The sequence below is a fragment of the Genypterus blacodes genome, unplaced genomic scaffold (assembly GCF_046128005.1).
Source record: "Genypterus blacodes isolate CSIRO-AG114 ecotype Tasmania unplaced genomic scaffold, CSIRO-AGI_Gbla_v1 ptg000067l_1, whole genome shotgun sequence".
Classification (NCBI taxonomy): domain Eukaryota; kingdom Metazoa; phylum Chordata; class Actinopteri; order Ophidiiformes; family Ophidiidae; genus Genypterus; species Genypterus blacodes.
In genome coordinates, this window is record NW_027466879.1 from 1,348,606 (window position 1) to 1,366,067 (window position 17,462).

At 42.6% G+C, this 17,462-nt stretch overlaps 1 protein-coding gene across 2 annotated transcripts; it reads right to left on the bottom strand.

Annotated features, from left to right (window-relative positions):
* Positions 1-2,950: 2,950 nt before the first annotated feature.
* Positions 2,951-7,896, bottom strand: btbd10b (BTB (POZ) domain containing 10b). 2 transcript variants are annotated; one of them, XM_076156121.1, is made up of 9 exons: positions 7,666-7,896; positions 7,130-7,286; positions 5,806-5,996; positions 5,416-5,713; positions 5,086-5,188; positions 4,745-4,865; positions 4,359-4,556; positions 4,154-4,264; positions 2,951-3,964 (listed from the first exon to the last, which is right to left on the bottom strand). In XM_076156121.1, exons 2-9 carry the CDS (start codon positions 7,228-7,230, stop codon positions 3,639-3,641), a joined length of 1,449 nt encoding a protein of 482 aa, XP_076012236.1. In that variant the 5' UTR covers positions 7,231-7,286; positions 7,666-7,896; the 3' UTR covers positions 2,951-3,638. The 2 variants fall into 2 exon arrangements, with proteins under 2 accessions (XP_076012236.1, XP_076012237.1); XM_076156122.1 differs by lacking the exon at positions 7,666-7,896 and having other exon boundaries at positions 5,806-5,992; positions 7,130-7,258.
* Positions 7,897-17,462: the final 9,566 nt, after the last annotated feature.

A 17,462-nucleotide genomic window follows, 5' to 3' on the forward strand; every position in this document is an offset into this window, starting at 1 on the left:
CACTTGGCTTCATTTGTGGTGATTTTTGAAACTAGTCCACAAATGTCTGCAGCCAATCACAGCGCTCCTCAGCTCAACCAATCAGTGCAGACTCCCCCCCCCCCTGCTGGGACAGAAGGCTTCCCCTCTCTATGGTTTCATGGTGAGTATACAGAACTATGTGCTTGATTACCTTGAACTAAAGATGTGTTAAGGTTTCTTTGTTTTCTTCCTGGCCTTGCTGCTGCGTTGCTATGCTGTAGGATCATCTGTAGCCACCACCAAGTGTTTCTAAAACATGACAGAATTCAGTTATGTATGCTCACTACTGTGTTTTATTTGTTTATATTGGTACTGGCCCTTTTGCTCTGTCAGCAGTGGGTTGAAGAAACTGCTAAAAAATATGTTGCAGTTAATTTATCAAGTCAATATGACATGCAGGTCCATAACTAAGTCATTAATAATCATTTAGTTTTCTATGCATCAGTCTACATAATGGGCCCGTGACATTAAAGCTCTGCTGGGCGTGTTGCTGTATCGCTTACAGACCTATGAAGACGTCTGGGTGTTTCTGAAATTCACTGAATTATCTTCCCCTCCATAAAAGTGACTGGGCTGTGGCTTTGTCACCCCCCCACCCTGACAATGGGACTGGATCGTGTTGCAGGGCCTTTTGTGGGTCACCATTTCCCCATCAGACGGTGTGTACAGTGGCGGCTACGACCAAAACACGGAGGCTACGACACGTAAGTGATTAAGCTGCAACATCTGAACTCTTCTTCTTCTTCAGTTAGTGCAAACGAATATGACAATCAGTCAGTTAAATATCTGAAAGTGCTTTTTCTTTCCCCTATTAAAACCATAATCAGGCGATACGGTGGTTACAACAATATGAAGTATGATATTACTGTTTTCTTAATTGCTTGAAACATTATACACTCTAAATGCAGAGTGCAACAAACACTCCTCCCTATAGCAACACAGCTCCGTTTCACCTCTGGCCTCTGGATGTCCCATGAGCTCTGTGAGGTGGAAAATGGAGCCAAACCTGCTTGTACATTAGTGAATAGTGTTGACATGTCATACCTGTGTGTCTGTCTGAAGACACAGGAGCCACTGGGACATGTGGCTGTTTGACTGGTGGCTGTGGGTTTCTGCCTTGTAAACGCTGAGCACGGTCGCGTTTTACTCGGCGTAGTGAACCGCACCCCTCTGCACAATAAGGGCTCACATGTCATATTGTGTATTTGGAAACAGTTAAAGGTTCATTTACTGCACTCGTGTGACGCAGGCAGCAGATATCTAACTTTACAGCTGATGTCAGATACAGAGAAGTCATGAATGGGAAAATATGTACATTATACATTTGAATTTACAAATATAGCCGGAAATTCAAAAACGCAGGTGCATTTTAAGGCAGTTTGTACCTCTGAATTTAACACAGATCTGAACCTGAACAGTGGATCCTGCTGTGCCACATTCAGAGGCAGCGACGCAAACCAGACCTGCAGTTGTAATTTAGCTCTTCATCCCTCCTGGTACCATCATGGGCTCCACCGGCTGAATCGCACTCGTGCAACGTTTTAGCTGGTGGTCACTCGTCCACAGAAGTTGAGAGGTGATGCTGATCAAAGACGTGTCATCAGAGAGCGGAGACACGGAGGCTTTGAAGTTCAATAGGACTCCACTATTACCAGCTGTGACTACACACCAGCACAGAATAATGTTACAATCCATGAAGGGGTTTTCCATTTATTGCACCAAGGTAACTAGGATAGATGGTGAATGCGTAAGAGTCTCTGTATACACAACCCTATCTCTCTCTTTGATGCTCTGACTGTCATAGTTCATGTCTTAATTATGTTTAAGCCGCTTTAAAATGCTTCACTTTAAGGAATGTTGGCAGTAGACCAGACCACACATCCCCTCAGTCACTTCAGTCATGGTGGCATTGTGAGACTTAATCATGGAAAACAGCAGATGGCTTGAATTTGTAGCAGTTGAATGAGGTATAATGTTGCTTGTTCACATCACTCTGCTGAAATGTATTAGATTAGGCGACACTGGAGCTCGTCCTCATCCAGCTGCTGGCAGAGCCGGAGGGACACCGAGGCGACAGAGAGCCAAAGCTTTATTCATTTAGGTTTCTGAATCGTTGAAATACAAAACCTTTAACGTCTTAAGCATTCTGTATCCTCCCTGCCTCTGTGCCTGTCACAGAGCAGAGGTTCACATCTGCACACGGCTCACTCACCCCTCGGGTCCATATGGTGGGTGGGGGTCCAAATGTCTGAGTGCCTCTGAAACACTGATGGGTTGATATGTGGCCTCAGAAACAAGACCTGGACCTTCATAGGTACCAAAGCTATTATACAAGTTTATTAGAACCCAGGGAATTAATCTGCTTTGCAAATAATTTTTGGAGATTTAGATTTTTGGTCATTTGATTTTGAAATCTCAATGTAATCACACGAAACATTTAATTCCAGTGTTAAAGTGTAAATGTTTCCTGTTGAGCTCTGCTGTCTCCCTGTGGTGAGATGGAGGCACATCTCTCTTAACAAAGCTTTACCCAATGGCAACACGCCTGTCCTGTGTGATTTCATTATAAAAGATGTGTGAATAAGCAAAGCAGCATCTTCATTTATTAAACTCCCCCTCTATTGTGTTGTCTTGAAAGCCTTCGTCATCCTCCCTTCATCCAGCTGATTCAGTGTTCTTCTCAACATCTGGCCTGTAAGCTTGATGCACAGAGCTTCACCAGAGCCTCGTCGGTGGTTTCCTTGTAGATGTTCAGGCGTTTGTCATACTTGACTGTGTCCACCTCCCACACACTACATGAAGGTTATATGTATCCATTTATAAGGACCTTTGTACGAGTGTGAACCACTGGTTTCATTCACTGAGGATCACAGTAATTTCCCTCGGGATAATAAAACTTCATCTTATCAAAAATACAAAGTTGTGTGTCTTTATTTTATGATTTCAACTTTTATTTTGAAACAATGAATTCAAGCTTTGCACAGAAAAGATTCCAACCACAACAGCCTGTGCTCTGTTTTGTTTTGGCTGCAGGAGCAGAACATCCAGCCTGTGACTGCAGACGTCACTCAGAGATCCCAGTTCCCTTGGAGATTGTGACATTAAGTGGTGATAACACACAACTTTCCCCTTCAGCAGGAAGTCCTAAACTCACCACAGCAAAATCGTGTTGTCCCCAAAAGCACATGAACTACTCAGGCCACCGGGAAAATACTTTAAGGTGAAAAGGATGAGTGAAAGAAGACGTGAGTGAACAGCCAAACCCTTCAAAATAAGATACCATTACAGTGTAAATAATAATAATATTTGTTTTTTTGCTGAATTCATTTCAAACATAAAAATAAATTCCTTTGGTCAAGTACAAAACAAAATGAAAATAACCAAATAACCAAATAACCTTTTCTTCCACCGGTCTGATGTCCATTCTTTCTTTCTCTCTACAGTCCTTCAGGTTCTCAAGGCTCTAAGGCTGCAAAGGAGGTGTCAAGGCAATATGGTTATGGTGCCCCGGGCGCTCCATGCTGCAGCATGCTGGGGGGAGTAAGACTAGAGGAGGAGGAGGAGGAGGAGGAAGAGGGGCGGAGGCATCCGACGGGGGCGGAAGCGTTGGCGTCTCCTCAGACGGCAGGTGAAGGTGCGTCTGGGTCGGGCTCGTTGTTGTAGTTGTAATGATTCCCGCTGGGTGGGTGGTTGGGCAGGATGTCCAGTTCGTCCACCTGGGGGCCGGGGTGCATCACCACCAGCTGGTCCTGTGGGAAGTCTGCCGCCGCCGCCGCCAGGTTGGTGATGGACTTGGACTTGACGCACTGGAAGTCCACGTGGCGACTCTTCCCCTCTTCCTTCTCCCAGGACATGCGGATGAAAGGCCTCTGCACGTAGTTGTAGATGACTTCAGGACGACCTCCTGGACGCTTTTTGACCTTCTCCTTATACGTGGGGTAGCCTGGCCGAGGAGGAAACACAAACAGAGCTCAGATCAGGCTGCCAGGTTCTGTACAGCTCTTGATTCAATCACAAGCAGCTGAGGACAGTTTGAGTGCTGCCCCCTGCTGGCCCAGTGCTTAAATACTGATTTCATACTCATCAGGTGTGATGGAATCAAAAAGATCTAATGTTGATAAGTGCAGCTTACCTTCAATGCCCAGTCGAATCTTCTTCAAGCCTCTTTCCTTTAAAACCGACTTGGCCACATCTCTGTTCTCTATATACTTGAAGAATCTGTATAGTTTTGTACTGTAAATGACTGCAAAGAGAAGAAGAAGAAGAATCAAAAGATGTTTATCACCTCACATGTAGCACATCAGAGTGGACCTGCATGTTCAAAAGCTGTCACTCACTCTGCGAGTACTCCTCCCCCATTTGAGGCGGATATTCTTCATCCCAGTCCACCACGTCGTCATCGGTCAGGACCACGATGTGACACTCCCTCTCTCCACTCTGGGCGCTGGCCACCATTAAAGGCAGAACCATCTCCTCCAGGTAGAACTCAAACTGCCGCCTGGCCCCGTCGTTGGAGAGCTCGTGCATCAGGGCGCCTGAGCAGAGAGACAAAAGGGTTAGATCAGAGAGACAGGAAGTGACGGCAGCATTAACACGACTGCTGGCTGTCACATTCACATCAATGGTGGCTTTTTCTGTCAATATGGCACAATTAGCATCAATGTTCCTCTGGAGACTTTGATTCAGCACGTCTGTTGCTGTTTCTGACTGAAGAGTTACTCACTGAGGTCTCTGCACTTGATGGTGCTGTAGTCAAAGGAGATGCACAGATAGTCACACGCCTCCCGCAGCTCAGGGATGGAGATTCCATCAGGGCAGCGGATTATACCAGATTTGTAGTAATCCTGTTAATCATACAGGAAGCATAAAGAACAAAACAGCTTTACTCAGAACACAGAATATGAGTGTAAAAGGTGTGTGTGTGTGTGTGTGTGTGTGTGTGTGTGTGTGTGTGTGTGTGTGTGTGTGTGTGTGTGTGTGTGTGTGTGTGTGTGTGTGTGTGTGTGTGTGTGTGTGTGTGTGTGTGTGTGTGTGTGTGTGTGTGTGTGTGTGTGATGAACTGACCAGTATGGCTCTGAACACAGTTGAGCTGATGCCCTCAGCCACCTCGTACTCTCCCTTCTCATTAGGTCGAGTGAAGTTATGCTCCCGTCCGGATCCAAACATTCTGCAGGAGGACAAACTTAGGCTCATTCACCCAAACACAGAAATCAAGTTTATACACATGACCACAACTGCCACATTGATCAGGACAAGAGGGTTCATGCACAAACAGAACTCTAGCCTGACGATTCCTTAACCTTTCTGCACTGTAAGTAAGAAAGAAAGTTTCCAAAAAACATTTCCCAGCAGTAGAGAGAGAGAAGGAGAGATGAAGCTGAGTATGACTCTCACCTCCCCAGCATGGTGTTGGGCTGTGCTGTAAAGATGGAGGGATCCACCACAAAGCGTGTGTTGTCCACGATCAGAGTGACGCGCTCAGAGGTCCGGACGTTTCTGGCCGCTCCCTCTTTGGGATTCTCGTATACAAAAACCATTTCCCCGACCCCTAAGCTCTTGAAGGCGCCCTCGGTGCTGGACAGGCTGCTGTTCCGGCTGCTCGCCAAGCCGCTGCTGCTGGAGCCGCTGGGAGAGATTCTCTGAGGCCGCGGGCTGCTGGGCCGAGACGACGTGCCGCCATCCCGCTCACGGTCTACACACACAAACACACAGGAAGGAAGACAACTTAGGACGGTTTGCTCCTCCCACCTGGGCCTCTTGAACTGCTCCTCCTGTTTGACTCACCACTGTTGTGTTGGCGGGTGGGCGAGGTGACGTTGCGGATGCAGGGGGTGAGCTGGCCATCTCGCTCGTGTGACGAGTCCCGGGAGCGGTCGCTGGAGCGCCGGCGATCACGTGAGCGGTCGCAGCCCCCGCTGGCGCCTTGCGAGCTCATCTTCCCGTGTTGTGCCTCCACTCCAGATGCACGAGCCTGACTGACGGACGCACAGAACAAACGGGTGACATTCAACTCAGATGGGTTTTATAGTTACATTAGGTTTAGGGTTAAAGGTTAAAGGTCACACTGCCAGACAGATGATGAACACATCTACATCCTAACTCTACGCCCGTGTGTGTGTCATCCATCAGTCTGAAACATTTTACTTTGGAATAATGGAACACTTAGACTTTACAGATATCTCCTGCATGGCAGCGTTCCATTCTGTAGCGGCTCTGCCTGCTTCCTCTTCAGCATAGATGTGTCACTTCTCACGCGCATGTCCAGCTCCGCCTCACTCACTTTCGGACTCTAACGCCACTTAAATAAACATTACTGACGCCATCAAACTAAAGAAGCGCCGCCAGCTAATGAAACAGAGTAATAACAATGATGTCATACTTATAAAGGACTGTGTGGAGTTCATCTATTGGCTCTCATGACATCAAACACTATCGTTTTCACTGACCAACAACCAAACGAGGGGCTGATGATCCACTGAGAGACTGCAAATGATCTCTTAAGCTTTGAGTCATATTGATACATACATCATATAAACATATTAACCCCTTATTATAGAGTAGTGAGGTCTTGTGTAACTGGCCGACCAATCAGGCTCCAGGTAATTTAACCCCAGTCTGGGTGGAGAGAACAGATGGAGTAAACACACAGGGGTGAACTTTTCAGACTTGGCATAACAGCATCTGTCCAACAGAGAGCTCCACCGTCTCTCTCTCTCTCTCTTTCCTCTGTCATCTGATTGGTTTCTCATTCAAATCCAGCTCCCGACGGAATTGAATCTTACAGGTAATTTTAGAGACGTGGGAGGTTTTACATGACATTCTTTGCTTTGATGCAGCTTTAATACTTCTTTATAAATCAGCTTCAGTCGTGTTACGTTTAGCAAGATGTCCAAAAATATCCCCCCTATATTTTTAAGACATGATTATTACCCTTTGACAGCATACAGGAGAGATGAATTGATCCAGACTTTAGGTACAGCTGATGATTCTATATATAACAGTAACTAATCCCGAACATGCGTGTGTGTGTGTGTGTGTGTGTGTGTGTGTGTGTGTGTGTGTGTGTGTGTGTGTGTGTATAAGCTGCCGGCTGTCCGCTGAGCCTCACCTCGAACGCTTGCACAGTTTACGAGGTCGGCTAGTCACTTTTCGTTCCCAGTTCTCGGTGTCGCTTGAGTTGCTGTCGTATGAGTGCAAACGCGTTGCCATCACACGAACAGGTGGGACTTCACTCCGGGTCGGCCGCTGTTCATCATCATCATCATCTGCTCAAAGTCAAAATCAACAAGTCACTCTCTAAGTCCATATGGCCCCAGCAACAACTCCGCGATAACAAGTAGTTTGGTCCGTGCGATCACGTGTAGTGTAAAGATGAATGAAGGAGACGCTGCGTGGTTACTGTTGTCACTAGTGATTAATAAATGTTGGATAAATTTGAAGACATCAGAGCGAAACATTTGACAAACGTTGCTGTTTGAACCGAGCTAGCCTAGCATGTCTAGCTAATGTTAGACCCAGCAGAGAGCTTACTAAACTTAACACTTTCTTCTGTCGCTGCTAAGGGTCTAGAGAAGTTCTCCTAAAATAATGACGAGACTACTTTAGTATGCTGGACATATTCAGCTGAAGAAAGCAGCTTCTTACTTCGTTAGTTGACCGCATTAGCATGAGGGGAATCCCGGCAGTCCTCCAGCTAACCAGCCATTTCCTTTCAAAACACTTTATCCAGTGACGTCATACGCCACGTCGTGACGCACGGACGCAAAGCAGCTCGCGAGCCAGCTGTTGCTAAGCAAACTTCGTCCGAAATGTAAAGTATATCAGGGGAAATTATTGTAATTTACAGTGATCGATTAGGGCAAATCAGGTAGAGCCTCTGGTGGATGTTTGTAACACTTTCCTATTAAGGGAATCGATATTTGACAAGAGTGGGTCTCGCGATGTTCTCCAAAGTCTCATACCTTTCTTCCGGTTGGGCGTCGTGGCTGTCAAAATCAACTGTCGCGTTGTCTCGCGCGAGCTTGGGTGCCTGGCCAATCGTAGCGCTTGAAGGGCGGGACTTAGCAGAAAAACGGTGGGATCTACGATGACGCTTAAACGGTTTTTGTTCCACAAGTGAATGACAGTATTTATTTTGATTATAAATTCACAAGTTCTTTGTATTTTCATTGTTTATTATACAATAAATGATTAATTATTCAACTAATAATTAACAATAAAAAAGAAATAAAAAAAAGTCTGTTTACTTCTTATTTTTTGTTTTGTCATATTCATGTGACATAAATTGATTTATCATTATTATTATTATGATTATTGTTATGAGTTAGTCAATTTATGTATTCCTAGAGTATTAAAATGGGCTTCACAAGCATATTTTGCAGGGGATTTTGATCTGTCATTGTAAGTCATACAGAAATTGCATATTTTATCAGCGGCCTAACTCGTGATGATGTGGATTAGACTAAGTGATGTGATTTGGTGGATTATTTAAGACTGATCAAATATGCAAAGTCTGCAGCATATTCACTTGTCTGATATTCGCTGGAAAGATGCTCCATAAACAACAATTGTATTTGACTTTAGCAGATTTGTATGTACATTGTGATCATAGACCCCCAGTGAACAAATTGCTAAAACTATACTTTAAAAGAGTATATGCTCACAAAATCTGAGAGGACATGAGCTATGTGTGAAAGTATTTGTCTAAAATCTATACCATGTTAGATTTTCACAAACATTAGTAGATCAATTCTGTGATATAACCTCCAGTCAGCTGAGGTGGAGGACATTTTAAAGACAACAGAACAGGCGTCAGTAGTCGTATCCACAGATACTAAGAGTCAGCTTTATTTTACAACTGGACTCAAGACTGCTGGAAAAGGAGAACTTCACATTATTAATCAGACACAACCCACCTGGGCTTTACTTTTTATTTATTTGTTTACAAAATACTTTGCGCCAGTATGCATATAATGCACAAGTGCAAAATGTACAGTACATATAAGGCAAGTTGCTGTCTTGGCCCTTATCTGTACACTACAAGCAGTCTTAGTAAACAACTTTTATATTGACCAAAACAAATCACCAAACAGTCAGAAACATTTTGCTCTGACAGTATTTTACAAAGTTTCATGTTGACAATTTTCCATGAACTGATCTTTGTAGACTTAACCATAGTTGGTTGTATATATTAATGTCTAACATCCTAAAAGAATATAAACATTAAAATTAAAGGACTCAGCTGTCTAAACAAATATGCAACAATTGAAATAAATAAATACATAAACCAACTGAATAAATAAAAGGTCAAATAAAACAAAATAAAATAAATACATTAATAATTTAAACATGGGACACACAGACATAATATCAAATAAATAAATAAATGGTACATACATCTCAGACAGCAGATACAGAACAAAAACAGCGAGAAAGAGAATGTTCCACAGTCAGGTGCTAATTTTGCGTGGGACATCTCTTTGGTAACGTATTAGACTGCACAATCAATTTGGTTGATCCAATAACGTTGTTATGCGTTTCGATGGTCCCTGATTGTACATGCTTGGGTTTGGCACTGGTAACAATGATGTTCTTTAACTTGTCTTGAAGCCAGTCCTGTCTTTCTCCCACTTGTCTGTGTTCTTGGACGTTGTGCATGAGTTGTACCTCACTGATGGATCTCTTTCTGTAGGGAATAAGATGTTGTACTTTACTGAATAACCTGGTTAATTAAAGCGATGCCATAGTCAATTTTAATTTTTCAAGTTTACAGGCCAAAAAAGTGAAAATCTACAATAAGTGATGTAAAGACATAGGGAGAAGAGTGAATTTACCTCAGTGGCATTGCCTCAGTGTGTAAACTGGTGAGAATCAGAATCAGAACCACTGTTCCCAAGTAGCCTAACGAAAACATGTTGATCAACTGCAAAGTAAAATAATGATTAGCAAGCTTGAATATTGTACCAAAAAGCTCAAAGTGAGTTTTTGGGTGTCCAGCCATCCTTACCAGTTTTTTCTGTCCTTATCCAGAAGAATATAATGGAGGTGTTGCTCAGCTGGTATAGTATTGATGCATCAGGCAGGTCAAACTTGTTGATCAGTCTTTCATGTGAGGACGGCTCCCTCCTTTTTATACAGCAAAGCCCTCCCCTGCTCATCGATGAGCCCTTTTCACTATTGGTGATGCCACTTTTCCAATGCTTCGATGGGGACAGGCATCTGCATGATGACACCTCCACCACCACTCATTACTAACGCTGCTTTCAACACCTCTGCAAAGCGCCCTGTTTGTCACACTGGTTGTGAACTTGTTCCATTTTCATCCTTCACACTGAATAATGGGACTTAAAGTTTGGTTACGAAGTTTGTATTTTTGGATGGTGTTTGATGCGGAGTGTGACGGCACTGGAAACAAATACTTCACTTACATAGGTCACACACCCGTCTAAAGGTCCTGAACTAGTGCTTAAGGATGGACACAACCTGAGATGATGTCACTGGAAATAATATGTAATGCAAGCTGTTCATTGGCTCAGAATGCAGCACATGACCTTTTAATTTCATCAAATCATTATGGAGTTGTCATATAATCCCATAATTTACTGCTAATGAGACATTCTCACCTGAGAACCTAAAGCCTTTATATCACGATACCTATAAAACTGTCACAGGCAAAGTTATTTGACCTCATGTAAGGAAAAAGTGATGTGAATTAAAGTAAGAAAACCGAATCAGCTGAAGGATGCCCAGCAGTAAATTTGCATATGAAGCGCCACAACAGTCTCACCCACTATATGGGGCTATACTGGGCTGACTGGACATTAGAAGAACACATGTTGACAAACACACACTTGTGTAACTCTTTACATGTCTCTACTTGTGCAGTTTAGCCTACTTGTAGTTTAAATGATGTATGAGCCGTGGGTGACCTTGTCACAGTGACACAAGGTGCATTAGGTAACCATGAAAGATGTTTTCTAAAAATGGCAGAGGAATGGCTATGCCATGACTGAGGCAATAAGTGCCACAGAGGGACCTATATCTTGCTGTCATTAGGACTCTCACATGATATGCCATGTATGCTATACATATGTTTAATGTCTTCAAGCAATTAGTCACAATGTGATATGTTTGCAGCTTCTGTCACAACGGTGATCTATGCTCGTCTGTGCGTTAAGTTTTGCTCATTGCTTCTAATTTTCTTATATTCTAATTATATTCCAATATTCTTTCTGTGTTTGAACTTTAAACTGTATCTTTGTTATTGTCATTACAAATGTGTAAATGTTCTTCATTTTGTTTTGTTTTTTATCCTAGTATTATATTTTTCTTGACCCTGTGTCAAGATTTTCTACAATGTTCCTGTTTTTTTTAAATTCTAAGTGAGTATTAAAGTCGCACATTACCAATCTAAGCATGTTTCATGATGGGGTGGTTCATAATTTAGCCTCATATTCAAAGGTCATATAATTATTTCATGAGAAATGTCTGCCTTAACAGCTTGAAGTGGTTCCATGACCTCATAACCATCGTATATCCACAGATGATTTGCACCACAGACATGTACATGCAGGGAGTTGAGCTGTACATCTGTTCAGGTTGGACCTCCTGAGAAACAGAACAGGTTTCATGCAGGATTACATGGTTAACGCTGCCTTTGTCTGGGTCAGCTCTCTCCATGATGCATGTAAACAGCTCTCGGCACCAGCGGCGGCCTCAGCGGGGCCAGATTTTTGTCCACGTGTAGCGTAGTTGGCCAGGCTTTACTCATTACCTCATGCGCTCACCATGCCAGCCATCTCAGTAATGGTATGCTGCTGGTGTGCAAGAGAACTTGACAGGGATTGATGTGAATTACTGCATGCAAATTATTAACGTGGGTCACCCCCAAGTCACAAAGAAAGTAATGCACATAACAATCACACCTCTCTTTGAACTATAGATAAGCATATTTACTGCAAACAGGCGCCTACATGGGAAGGTTTGTTGGTTTTTCTGTTGCTTATTTTCAGTATACTTGTTGAATGTATACTCAATTTGGAATTTTAAAAGTATTTTCTATTCTATTCTCGTCTATTCTATTGTATTCTATTCACCTAATATAGTCAGGCCACAGCCTGTCCTTTCATAGTGTGCGTGTCTGTGTTTATTTTTCACATTTCTTAGGTCCACCTCCACTGTGCTGCCTGTAGCCAGCAGGAGATTGATTCATTTCTCTGGTCTTTGTATTGTACTGTATGTTTGAAGGTATGGAAGGACACCATGGCCAAATCACGCTTCCCTGAAATCTATAAATAGTACTTCTTTAGTGAAATGAGGTCACCTCACTCGTATCATGTAACAAAGAAATGGGATATATTTAGATTTTCTGCATCATCTCACCTTTGCCTGTGAAACCAAACAAACACATAGGATACATATCTCAATGATTCTGTTTGGATAACCATTTATTGCTTTTGAAGGAGTGAGAGTTCAGTGTCGCTATAAATCATTTCAATATCTGCATATCACACACTTGCTGGAGCAAGCAAACGGTCTCATTGCCAAGCCAAGAGCTTTATTCCTCCAGTTTTGTGGTGAGATTTAAATGTAGATACCTACACCAACATCAATCTATCAGACTTCTGTTATGTCCATCTGACTACCCAGCACAGGTGCTAGTGGTGTCAAGTTAGTAGCTCACACTGTTGTGCACACAGAGTGTTGCATCGACTCAGTGTAATGAGCCTGCACTGGTCAATAATTAGACATTCATTTCATTATAGCTACGATACATAAACTGGATATCACCTGCAGTGGACTGATCACTTATCTATACATTCTCTGTGTACGAGTGATACGTCACCAGTTGGATAACTTTGATTAGAGTCACAAATTTGCTGACTTGAGACATGACTTGACAATCAGATGACTTGAAACTCAACTTTGACACCACTGACTTGTGACTTCATCTGGACTTGTTTTGTGTTTGGACTCAGAAAGACCTGATGCCTTCCCCAACCAAACATTTAAATTATACAATTCAATTACATTATATATAACCTTTTGTCCATTAAGCGGAATGTATTCAGAGCTCAGTGTTGCAGCAAGGTAGCACTATACTGTCCATACATGCATGCATACATGCATCAGTGGGTAGAGCTTCTGCTTGGGAACCGGAGGTTCGCCGGTTCGAGTCCCTGCCAAGATGCCCCTGAGCAAGGCACCGAACCCTAAATTGCTCCCCCCTCTATAATGGGTGGTAATGTAATGTAAGTCGCTTTGGATAAAAGCATCTGCTAAATGATCGTAATGTAATCCCCTCAGCATATTGGACAATCTAATAATTTGAGATTATACAGATATTGCACTGCTCACCTCAGCTAAAGTTCAGTCCAGTTTATTACATATAATTGTCATTTCTATTGCACTTCATTAAAGCAGTTTTCAATAAACATTTTATACAAGTATTGGGTTTTCATAGCCATATCTATGTGCATTTTCATTAGATTATATACTTTATCTAGAAGATTCACATTCCTGTTAGTAAGGGACCTGTATATGACAGTGGTCACATTTAACCAAAAATGTGAAACCCCATTCAGTCAATACAACACCAAGAAATGTATTTCTGGATATAAGCTTCTCCATATATTTCGAACAAATGAACTAGCAAAGCTTGCCTGTCTCTCCACTGACCCCATCCCTGCTTCATCGCTGTTTATCTGACCCCCATGTTTATTTTTACCGGGCTGGGAACACACAATGATGACAACATGATATGAGCCAGAGCAGAGGAGAGAAGAACATAAATTCACATCTGACATGAATCAGATCAAGGACTCAAATCTGATCTGTTGAGTTGATGATAATCTAACTAAAGAAAACTATGCATACGTGATTTACAATGCTTGCATTTCTTGAATCATACTTGACAGTAATATAATCCTGCCACGGTATCACAAGTTCAGGTACCATCCACAAGAGGGCAATGTGATCCCACAGTATAGTTATTATCCAAATCACACCGTTCTTCCCTTTACATCAAATTGTCTTTTGGAGTCAATGTTTGAAGAACAAAACACACCTCATCCTTTGCATCATAACACGTGACAACATTGTGATGAATCAATGTGATGTAAAAACACAAATCACAAACAACATTGGAGCAGATGAAAGTATCTCTGAAACACCTATGACCACAATGGAAACAGTATTACAGTATCAGTATCCTCAGTATTAATGTATAAGAGGTTTTATATATGCATATTGTATGAATAGAGTGCTGCCAAACCTGCACCAGGACAGCAATAATAAGCTTCCCTTCACCTTTGTCAGGTGGCCGTTCCCTGTCAGAATGGCTTTGGCAGTTACAAAGGTTGGGGGTCAAGAGAATGAGTGAGTTGGCATCTGTCTTCCTCAGCCTGTGTTCGCTCATGATTCTTTCTCTTCTCCAGGAGAAACAGAGGCAGCACTGTGAAAGTGTTCATTTCTGGTGATGAGGTAGGTGCCCTTAATTTAGCGATCATCCAAAGCAATTTCAGCAAAGTGAATGCACATTGCTCAGATTCTGTGTTCAGTACTTTTAGCTTCTATCCCACACAGATTCTAAGGCTCAAACTCATGAATACTAATTTCCTTTACCATCTAACCCTGGTAGATAAAATGTAACTTTTTGCTCATTCCTGCAGTCAGCATCAAATATAATTCATCTGTTTATGTTCTAGAAAGTTTTTTCTATTTATAGCCATCATTTTAGACCCCTCTAAAAAAAAAGAATTGGATCAGAAACTTGTACCGGGTCCACTCTGCCTTAAGTGGTGACATAAACTACAGCTCACCTCTTATAGATGAGGGAAATTAAATAATATATTGGAAAAGCCACAGAGCAGACAAGACAAATGGCATTCTCAGTGGACTGAGTCATGTGGGGTTAATCTGTGTCTGCCCTCAAATGAAATGAAAAATGTCACAGCAGCATTGTCTGGGTAGAAAAGAGCTCTGACAGAATGCAAAAAAATACCACCAACCTGGCATCTGCTTGGAGATGGACTGAAAAACCTCCTGCTAGGCTCTCCAGCAGCTCCTCACTGGAAAGCTTACATTCAGGTCCCATGTGGTTTACTATGAATGAAACACCAAGCCTGTCAGAAATGCTCAGAGCAGCTGGAATTTAAACTAGGCCCAAAAAAGAGAAAGGAAAAGTAGATGTAACTTTACCAAGTACCAATGTAAAGAACTAGGAAGCAACCCTGCATATTTCTACTCATATTTCAATGCAGAATAGGGAGGCATGAAAACGATCAGCTATCATCTCCATCCAATCTTGCTATTAGGGTTTCTCCCTAATGCATTCATTTCTGTTGACAGGGGGTGTGATGAGCTTTGAATCTGCAATGAGAAAGATGATATCCATATCCATACACTGGAGGCAGTAAAGCTATGATACCACAACACAACACTGAAGCTGAAACACATCACGAGCTGGTGTCACGTAAACATCTGAGATATGACTCATATTTCAGGTTATTGTACTCATTGACAAATGGGATCTCAAATGTCCATTATTTTCACAACTGTTAACCAAACAAACAAGACAGGGCCACATTGATGTACACAAGAGTCTTTCATTCAATTTGTTGTCACAATATGTGTGTACATAGTGTTTGTTTAACAAAGACTAACCAATCAGTGGGGACTTCTCTCTGTAAGTCAAGGACACCAGAATATTACCCTGTCTGAGTACAGCAGCAGCTCCAGAAAAGAAACAACATTTTTAGGCAACTGGTGATAAAAAAGAAATGAGAAAGAGACAAATAACATAAATAGTTCAACAAAAGCAAATATTATTTATGAAAGAAATTATAAGCCGCTACAATGTAAATATCTCATCAGGAGCAGCAATCAGCAGTCTATTTGCAGCTCACTGAAGCTTATGTTTGGTGAGTCTGCAATCATAACGTTCCCTCGCCTCTTTGTTTGGTGTGAAATAGATCGTCAGAGAGTCTTTGTCCTGAGTTGGCTCACTTTGATTCGTATATCATCACCAGAAAATATACCATAAAGTCAGAAACAGTACATTTAATTGTAGAAAATCTCATATGCTCTGTATTTGTGTGCACACTCCACAAAGTCCCACGCATACTTTGCATGAAAGCTACAGTATGTAACCTTTTAAAACACCTTTTTTCTGAAATCTGTTTTATTCTTCACTACACCCTGATAGAATCCATAAATATCATGTCTATGTGGGATAATCATTGAGCCCCAAAATACCCGCACTTACCACCAGTGGCATCACTACCTCACCTGTCAGTCATGTGTCATGTGGCAGGAGAATAGACTGCAGCAGGTCAAAAGCTGAAGGGAGTCGCTTTAATTTGCTCTCTCTCTCTCTCTCTCTGCTGTTTTACAGACCTCTTGCAATCTGTGTCATCAGACATCCTCCTGCTATCGCCATGATAAGTGAGACCCCCAGCCAGGACCAGGATTCCTTCATACTCTCTCTGTCCCCATCTGCCCTCCCCGACCCACTAGTAGGTCAGTGGCAGTAGTGAAGTGCAGTGACCTAAAGATTCCGGCCAACAAGGACCAGATCTCTCTGCTGGCTTTTCTCCCGCTGGTGCAGACATCTGTGCCCATAGGACGCACCACTGAGCCGGAACTGCTGCTACTGGGAGGCCGTCCTGGCTGTGTAGTGATGGGCGAGGTGATTGCCACTGCCCCCCTCCCCTCTTCATACACCGACATTACTAGTTCTTTAAAAATGGATGAAGATCCCCCACGGAGCAAGGGGGAAGGGAGAGTTTTAATAGCCTAATGGCTCAACCACTGAGATCCACTCACAATAATGAGAAGATATTTAAATGCATGATTTAAATGCAAGGTTTGCCATCAGATGTTATTGTGCAGAGAACATACACAGATACTGAGACTGCATTTTAGTGCAACGGGCAATGGAGATTCACATTCAGTCTTCCTTTTCCTTTAAATGTGTTTCTCATGGTTTTCTCACTGCTGGGCTGAGAAACATTTCCAACATATGCCAATCTGCATTTAAAGTCATCAGTAGGTCAGATGTATGGAGACATGAACTGATCTGTCCTCCCCTGATCATTCAACACAAGCCCTCATCCAGAAACCCATCATGCTCAAACGGGGACCTGCAGCTGCTCTGTGCTCCGCAGCGCTACAGTAATGGATTCAGCGTAGTTACAGTCATTGACTTGGACCTTTCTGCTGCCCACTGTAAATCTCCTCTCGCTGTTCTGGCAGCCAAGGCTGTTTAGTAACTACACATTATGCTGCTTGTTGCTTCCTGAGTGGGAGCTGTGGCCAAGGAAAGAACATAATTTTACTTTAGGCTCAGAAAAATAATTCTGTATTGCGATATTACATGTTTCTAAAAATATGTTTGCAGAGGTTATGCAGTATTTTTCCTTCCTTTGTCAGATAAGATAAAC

Coding starts and splice junctions, on each gene's coding strand:
- btbd10b (XM_076156121.1), bottom strand. CDS start 7,230: ATGGCAACGCGTTTGCACTCATACGACAGCAACTCAAGCGACACCGAG. Junction 5,997..7,129: donor AAACTGTGCAAGCGTTCGAG/GTGAGGCTCAGC, acceptor TGCGTCCGTCAG/TCAGGCTCGTGCATCTGGAG. Junction 4,265..4,358: donor GGGGGAGGAGTACTCGCAGA/GTGAGTGACAGC, acceptor TTCTCTTTGCAG/TCATTTACAGTACAAAACTA.